We start from the raw sequence: 9,080 nt of genomic DNA on the forward strand, positions 1-9,080 counted from the left end.
TGTATCTTAGTGTATTCTACTTGTGTGCCAAGTTATATTGAAATCAGACCAAAACTGTAGGAGGAGTAGCATTTTGAAACAATTTTACAGATATTTCTATTTTTAGTAACCACGGCAACACCGTTCATCTAAATCAAAAACCGATACACAGATTTATGTATCTTAGTGTATTCTACTTGTGTGCCAAATTATACTGAAATCAGACCAAAACTGTAGGAGGAGTAGCATTTTGAAAGAATTTCACAGAAATTTCTATTTTTAGTAACCACGGCAACACCGTTCATCTAAATCAAAAACCGATACACAGAATTATGTATCTTAGTGTATTCTACTTGTGTGCCAAGTTATACTGAAATCAGACCAAAACTGTGGGAGGAGTAGCATTTTGAGAAAATTTCACAGAAATTTCTATTTTTAGTAACCACGGCAACACCGTTCATCGAAATCAAAAACCGATAAACAGAATTATGTATCTTAGTGTATTCTACTTGTGTGCCAAGTTATACTGAAATCAGACCAAACTGTGGGAGGAGTAGCATTTTGAAAGAATTTCACAGAAATTTCTATTTTTAGTAACCACGGCAACACCGTTCATCGAAATCAAAAACTGATAAACAGAATTATGTATCTTAGTGTATTCTACTTGTGTGCCAAGTTATACTGAAATCAGACTAAAACTGTAGGAGGAGTAGCATTTTGAAAGAATTTCACAGAAATTTCTATTTTTAGTAACCACGGCAACACCGTTCATCGAAATCAAAAACCGATACACAGAATTATGTATCTTAGTGTAGTCTACTTGTGTGCCAAGTTATATTGAAATTAGACCAAAACTGTAGGAGGAGTAGCATTTTGAAAAATTGTTTACAGACAGACAGACAGACAGACGGACAGACGGACGGACGCCGGACGCATTACTATCGCATAAGCTCTTCTGGTCTCTGACCAGTAGAGCTAAAAAATAGGGGCAGAGAAAAAGATTTTCAAAGAATTCATGTATTTTCACTATATATTCAAAATAGAGCCCCACCCTAACCCCATAACCCCTGACCCTGGGGCCATAAAATTCACAATTTTAGTAGAGGCACCCTTGCTTATCATAACTAAGCACTTGGTTAGTTTATTTAATACCTAGGAGCAGAGAAGAAGATCTTCAAAGAATTCATGCATTTTCACTATATAATCAATAGAGCCCCGCCCTAACATCAGAACCCCTGACCCTGGGGCCATAAAATTCACAATTTTGGTAGAGGCACTCTTGCTCATCATAACTATGTACTTAGTTGGTTTATTTCATACCCAGGAGCAGAGAAGAAGATTTTCAAATAAATAATGCATTTTCACTATATACTTATTTAGCCCCGCCCTAACACCAGAACCCCTGACCCCAGGGCCATAAATTTCACAATTTTGGTAGAGGCACCCTTGCTGATTACAATCATGCAAACAGTTTGCCTGCTTGATGTCCAGGAGTAAAGAAGAAGATTTTTTAAGATTGCATTAATTTTAGTGGTTTTGGCCCCATCCCTCAGGGGGGCAGGGATCACGAAATTCACAATTTTTGTTCCCCTTCACCCATAGATGCTTTATGCCAAATTTGCTTGAAATTGGTGCAGCGGTTTCAGAGAAGAAGCTGAAAATGTTCAAAGGTTAAGACACGATGCACGACACACAACACATGACGCACGACGACGGACGAAAACGGATAGCAATAGGTCACCTGAGTAACTCAGGTGACCTAAAAAACAGAAATCTTAGAAATAGATAGGAATCATTGTATGGCATCAAATATTCTCATTTCAAGAGGAACATAAAAATATTATGGCATCAATTTTTTAACACTTCATGAATATCACATATGAAAGACAGAACAATATACACATTTTAAGGTGCAATTTAGGGCTGTAAGCCTGTAACAGTACATCATACACAATGGTTAACATGGCTCAGAGTCACATTTTCTATAAATTGTGTTCACTTTGTAGCAGAGCAAGTATCCCAGTGGTCTAACAGTTTGAGAGGGATCACTTTGTAATGCATCCATGTACAACAATTATGCACCTAATCTAATAAATTGTCTTGTATGTCTCACTACCTATATTCTATGAGCCTATTCACCGGGCACAATTTAAAATAAAAATTAATTTTTTGGTTTGTCAAGGAATTTTTGGTAGTTGATAGTGCCCCCAACTGGAAATGTATGGCTGTGCCCCCCCCCCCCCCCCCCCCAACTGAAATTGCTTCTTACGGGCCTCTGATTTGCCGAAAATCACGAATGATTCTACAGAATATTGCTTAAGCAGCTATAGGTTAACATTTTTCAAATAATTTTTTTTTCATATAAATTTTAGGAATTTTTTGTTTCTTTCTAAAACATCGATAAAAAGCTTAAAATCAACATTTCCAAACCTGAAACACATTCACTTGTAACAGGATGCTGTTCATATACAGTAACAATAATTATCTAGCCTCCAAATGCAATTGTATTAATGGTAATCTAATTCAAAAAAGAAACACTGCAATATAAAGTACAAAATATACTATATCAATACAAAGAAATGTGATAAATATGTGTTATAAAAAATCTTCACATACAAATCCTGTCTCTTTCTAACAAGAAAAATTCAAACTGTATGCTTGTATACTGAGATCAAATTGTGAACTCGATACAATATTCTGGATATGCCTGGGTGTCATTAAAAATGACGAATTCTGTCGGGTTATTTAAGTCATTAACAGCACAATCAAAATTCACTCCACTCATTCTCTCTGGAAGGTATTTCATTCCCTTTTTCCCGGCACAGTAATGTCCTGTTATCACCCTGGCTTGGTACATTTTCTTTTTCCCCGAGGGATCCCGGCCTGATAACCAGTCTCTTGCCGAATAAGAGGCGTCGCTGGCAAAATAAACACCTCGTCCATACCATGGCTCTCCACCTGAAAGAAAAGTACATTTTTGCATCTATGGTGACTTTCAGTAACTAATATTGATTATAGAGATCATAATCAAAAGACAACCTTCTTTATTATTAATGTTAAACCAATACGAGCTGCAACTTTGATTTCAGAATTTTTCGTTGAAAAATTGTGAATAACTACATGCAATTCCATGACAAAAAAAAATAACGTGGATGAACTTCTGCTGTTCATATTTGCGATGGAAGAACTATTTATAAGATCTGATTGAATCAAAATAACATTATTGTCGTCCTGTACAATAATGAATTCGTATATAAAACTATATACTGGAATGAATACAGAGGTCTTTCTTCTGCTTTCTTTTAGTCTAATTGATCATAAAGGTTTAAGTTACATACAAATTTATTATCAACAGCAAAATAAAATTTTCAAAAATGCAGATCAAAGTGGTTTAAATAAAAAACAACAGACTGCCATGAAATAAACTCCCTACCATTATCTCCACAGTAGCTGCGGTTAAACCCGTAGTAATTAATGCTGACGATGGCTGCTGGGGCCGCTCCATGCCACAGATCCTGTACTAACTTGACTTGTTTTTGGTCCACATGCTTTTCTATGTGATCAAGCTTGGCTGCATACTGTTGGTATAATGAAGGGTTTTGGATTCTTTCAATCTGTAAATATTCACAATAAATTCTATGAAATTTCAAGTGAAATGTTTGGGTTTTTTTTGTTTTTTTTTTACAGGGACTTGAAATTAGGCAATTATTTCCAAAATGAATTGCGATGGATTTTATCATTATTTTCCAATCATGGCTAATGCAAGGAACACATGGTGGGTGTGATGGGTTGACAGGGGATGTTCACTCCTCCATGGCACCTGATCCCACCTCTGATGTTTAAGACCTCTGTATTTGCTCTGCTCCTGATTTGTATAGTTTGACTTTTTGAGCTTGATTACCGTTCATTATCTCGATATATTTCACTGTAACTCCTTATCAAACATATTCATCAAGACTCCTCAAGTCTACACTACTGTATACAGGGAAATTTTTGCCCCTGTTTTATTTTTGCCCCTTTTGCCCTACTCTTTTTTGGGGCAATTATTATTTGAAATGGGATGAATTCAGAGAATACAGTATAATTTCTTGAACAAAACTATAACTGGGCAAATTTAAAATGGGACAAAATTGTTTGCAAGAATGAAAGGGTAAATATAACACGGGGCGAAAATAACCCTGTATACAGTATATATTTCTGCCGGACAGATAAAGAATAACATGCACAGCAAATTAGCTTTTCCTTATTCCTAAGCTAAAATGTAAGGGTAAAAACAAATCATTGGTCTACATGCATGAGAACTTTATATTTTGTTTAAAGTATTGCATACCTTGTTGACTTTGACATTGTTGAACTGCCCCACTGGATTATTAGCCGGGTTTGGAGCATTGCCTGTATTATAAATGCCTGTCTTAACTCCACTCAGGAATCTCTTCTCAATGTCCTGGTATTCCTGACTGGAGGGAAGTAAGGTGACAACCTTGATATTCTCATTATCCTTCATTGGGGCCCAGTAGGCTGGTAGCTCAATCTTATTTCCTACAAGTAAAGAAAATCAAAATTGAATCCATAATTATGAAATAACCAGCCAAGTATAGCAAGGCCATGTGTCTATTGATAAAGCTTTTTTAACAATTGTTACATACTGTAACAAGCACTTTGGAGTAAAATATTTCCCACGTTTCCCAGGTTTTAGAAAAAAAAGTGGGTGGAAGATAGCTTAATATTGCAGAGGAAGAGAGAAATGAAGATTTTTTTTGGGGGGGGGGGGGAGGGGGGCTAAAAACTCAAAAGAATCTAAAATACTTGGGTTTTAATGCAAAAACTAAAGAGAAGTCAAGTGAGTTATCATCTGAAAACCTTTTTATGCAATCTACCTTTTTCTGACCTTGACTTTTGACTTTCTGACCTTGACTTTCGACTTTCATAACTTCAAAGTCAATAAGAGTCTTCTTTCAGTCATTGAAAGACAGTAAGAGGCATTACCCAGCCACTATTATCTTACAGTCATTAAAATAAGCAAAAATAGGGGACAAAAAGATGTATCTATATCTCTAACCTGTGGCTTTTTCTTTCCTGACAACATTATCAGTTTGGGTTGGATCATTAGCTGGGTACTCCTTCATTGTTGTCAAGTCAACAATAATGTCCCCGTCCATTGCCTTTAATGTAACTTTGTTTTCTTTCTTCTTGTAAGCATTCTCAAGGTACATATTCTCGCGTTCTGGATAATCTTCAAGTTTGTCTATACCAGTTGTCTGGTCCTTCACCTATGATAGAATTAGTGACTTCAAAAATACATGTACAGTCAAACTTGTCTTAGAGGCCACCCGAAATCAACGGCCACTCGCGGTCAGCGGCCACTTTCAGTTCCCCCCGACGATTTTTCCTATATATTTTAACTGGAATAAACGGCCACCTGTGTAACGCGGCCAGCGGCCACTCAAATCCTCCCCCAACAGCCTTATTGACACTGTAATAGGCGGCCATTTCGTCACTTGTTACTTCTGTTATGTCTTTTTAACACATTCGCTTGGGTAATTATATCCTCGATAGTCAGTTTAACCTATTAATGCAATTAAATAAATTGCTTTTAGATACGCTGAACTCTGTGTTTATGAAAAAAAAATTCCTGTTAGATCACTATGTAATTATTTTTCAAGATCGCCGATTGAAAAATTTAAAGAATTTACATGTAATTACAATTGATTATTTCCTCTAGCTAAAAAAATTCACACCTTTTAGATTTTGATTCCTTGTAGAAGCCCTAAGTGCCACTCTTGTGAAAACAAAAAGCTTCATATGGCATGATTATCTCGTGAATTTCACTATCAAGAGACGATCGATAGGGATTAGTTACGCTCTACTGCACTTCACACATGTGTTGTATAATGATTTTCAACTGTGTAAATACATCTTCTGGTCAACTGGTTAATTTTATATTTTATTTGTGTACATGTGTCTGTGTATGTTACATAGAAACTCTGACAGCTTTATAAGCAATAAAATTTACCAGACTTTAAAAACTTCAACAAGTAAGTTAATTGCCGATTAATGAAGTTGGGGGGGTACACTGCTGACCATTTTTTTAAACATATGAAAATGAAATTTTTATTTACATATTCTTACTTAATGTATAAAGAAAATAATAGTCAGGTACTGTATGTATTTCTACAAATGATAATTAAAAGAATTTATTTAATACTTCAATGTTACAAAAGCACACTGATGAATGCAAGATGCAAGGAACAGAAACATGCACAAAACTTTAAAAATTTCGAGTTCTTTAATATTTATTTTTAAATGACCTTGAATTATTATATGAACACATAAAAAGCTTTTGTGAAATTAACCTGTTTTATTATTTGATAAATTAATTTAACTGTAGTGCTTATTGTTGTTTATTTACTGCCGAATGTTTTTTTCGAGAGCAAACTGGAATAAGAGGCCACCTGTCTTAAGTGGCCAGTTTCCAGAATTCCCAAAGGTGGCCTCTTAAAACAAGTTTGACTGTATATTTAAACTCCAGTTAAACAATATTCAAATGTGCATGTAGCATATGATAGAAATACAAATATTTAGGATACTTGGAAAACATATTCCGGACATTTTTTTTTGGCATAGTTATATTCATATTAAAAGGAAGATAATTTGGTGGAAAGTATTTTTAAGTGCAAAGAAAATAGATTCCATGAGTCAAAGGGCAAAAAATCAAAGATTGATTTTACCATGACTTCTTCACATCCTTTAGGAAAGGCCACTCTATCAAAAGTGGGGCAAGGGAAAATAATTTGATCTCCAACACATACAAACATGGATGGACCAGAAAACATGCATAAACTTTCAAATATATTTTTCCTTTATTTCTGTTAAAAAGTATATGTAGGTCCTATGGGCATGGTGTTTGAATATTAATTGTATTAAATATTTCTCATTGTATTGTATCATAACACATGTTGCTATAATAAACGATTTATTTACTTACTTATAAACTGCCAGATCACTAGAGTGACAGCAAAGAATAAAGCTAGTCCACATAATACCTACCATGACGCTCCATTGTACAGTATCGGCCACCAGTTTGGCTTCCTCATCTAACCATCTCTCCCTCTGGAAGTGCCTCAGAAGCTCGTGTATCTTGTCCTTGGCATTAGATACCTCTTCTGTCAACCCTTCCACCATTATAACCCCCCTCTGTTGTTCAATGGACATCTTGACATCATGCTGCTCCTGAACCTTTTTAATCTTGTCCAACTACATAACAAATATTAAATAGGCTAACTTAACATAAAAGTTTACATTGTTAGAATCATGGCTTATGATCTCAAAGGTGTATAGAACTAATCTTGCTCATTGGAAGTATTTGAGCCTTGTAGAAAGCAGCCATTAAAATATATATTGATACAGCATGTACCTCATTTGGTTTTAAGTTTGGTAACAAGGTTTTGTCTTCAATCTTGGCCTGTGTTGACTGTGATTTGATGAATTTGGATATTTCCTCAATGGTATCATCTCTGGCCCCCCTTGTTTCTCCATAGATCCACAACGTCACAGACGGGTCTTCATTCACAGTAGCCACTGAGGCCACGCCTTTCTGGGGCGCCAACCCAACATTGCTTGCCAAGTCTACAAGAAGTTGTGAATATGTTAATAATATCCTTAGTGTGAAAAATACAATTAGAGGAAGGAGAGAAATGCATGATTCCAGACTCTGTATACATCAATTTTAACTACAGTAAAATTATCTAATCCAGATCTTGTGTTCCAAAATCTAATACAATGTAAATTTTCAGACCCTTTCGTTAAATTCAATTGTTTAAAACATTGTCAAATCTGTATCATTTTCTAATCTAGCCAATTTCTTTGGAATCTGTGGTGCCAAAATTACACAAGTTTCAGGATACAATAAGAAATAGCTATATATTAATATGCAATCTTGTTAACTATCTTTTTCCTTGCTCTTTGCGAGAGTTCAACACAAACCTGACAGCTTGTCCAACATCCCTGTATTCTTGGGTTTGCCACAAGCACTTCTCATTGCAGTGGACAAGGTAGTGACCATTTCCTCCTGAAAAGCTACAATCTTGACCAGTGTGATCTTCTTTTGACCACTCTGTGACAGGAACTCAGAGACACTCTCCACAAACATCTCTCCAATGGCCTCAGGTTTGAAGGTTACATAGCCTTTCCCTGTTGAATTAAAAAGAAAAAAAGTTTTCATAATACATATATACACACAACTTTTAACTGAAACATACTTTGAAAGTCAAATCCAATATTAAACTAATGTATTTCACCCCAAATTAAATTTTTAAAAAAATATCAACAGTATCTACTTATTTCTATGCTCTAATTTCACAGTTTAAAATTTAAACATAAATTAAAACATATACAGTAAGACAATTGAAGAATAATGTTGAGATGTCAAATAAGTCTGACTTTTTCAAAGTGACCAAACACCTTTGAACTTTTAAAGCAACCAATCAACAAACTCTATTCTAGCTGTTTTGTGATAACAACACACAGATTACCTGTTCCTAGAACTGGGAAGGCTACAGTTGTACACTGGTTGTTGTCCGCCATCTCCAGTGTTTTCTTCACCGTGTCCTTCCATTTTCTGATGGTGTCCTGACATTCAATGTGGATGATGTGCTTTACATTACGAAGTCCACAGCCAGAAGTCACAATCATCTTCTTATCCTTCATTTCTTTCTCTACATGACAAATCAATATTTCTCAAGAATATAGTTTCAGGTATCAAATAGTTCAGGTAAAAGGTTTTTACATTAACTACATTTACATTAGTTTTGCATTCAATTTAACAATGTTCCAAAAAATATTTTATAATCTTTTCAAAAAAACCTTTCTTCATATTGGATACATCTTCGAGAGCCAAGGGTTTCTGATCCTAAATCTACTCTACAACCCTTGGCAGATTTGGCTGAAAATTTTAGAACTCATGCAAACGAATTTGATTGGCTGCGAAGTCCGAGTCTATGCAAGGTTTTTACTAATCGACGATTTTTGGCTGAATTAAAGTCTGTTCGTGTTTTATGCAAAAGAAGAGTAATGTTTACAAGAGGCCCATGGGCCACATCGCT

General features: G+C 35.3%; 1 protein-coding gene across 2 annotated transcripts in view; it reads right to left on the minus strand.

Moving 5' to 3' along the window:
* Nucleotides 1–1,694: 1,694 nt before the first annotated feature.
* LOC134274802 (protein mono-ADP-ribosyltransferase PARP14-like) overlaps nt 1,695–9,080 on the minus strand; it is a 40,268-nt gene continuing 32,882 nt past the window's right edge. Inside the window, exons 23-30 of one of the 2 annotated variants that reach the window (XM_062757032.1) lie at nt 8,511–8,693; nt 7,963–8,169; nt 7,394–7,605; nt 7,027–7,233; nt 5,039–5,249; nt 4,310–4,518; nt 3,413–3,593; nt 1,695–2,937 (exon numbers count right to left, since the gene is read on the minus strand). In XM_062757032.1, coding sequence (XP_062613016.1) covers nt 2,651–2,937; nt 3,413–3,593; nt 4,310–4,518; nt 5,039–5,249; nt 7,027–7,233; nt 7,394–7,605; nt 7,963–8,169; nt 8,511–8,693 — 1,697 coding nt within the window. In that variant the 3' untranslated portion in view covers nt 1,695–2,650. The remainder of the gene's footprint in view (nt 2,938–3,412; nt 3,594–4,309; nt 4,519–5,038; nt 5,250–7,026; nt 7,234–7,393; nt 7,606–7,962; nt 8,170–8,510; nt 8,694–9,080) is intronic. The other variant, XM_062757033.1, reaches the window with a different exon arrangement.

Source organism: Saccostrea cucullata, unplaced genomic scaffold (genome assembly GCF_032062105.1).
Source record: "Saccostrea cucullata isolate Sc308-1 unplaced genomic scaffold, CSIRO_AGI_Scuc_v1 ctg413, whole genome shotgun sequence".
In the NCBI taxonomy this organism is placed as follows: Eukaryota; Metazoa; Mollusca; class Bivalvia; order Ostreida; family Ostreidae; genus Saccostrea; species Saccostrea cuccullata.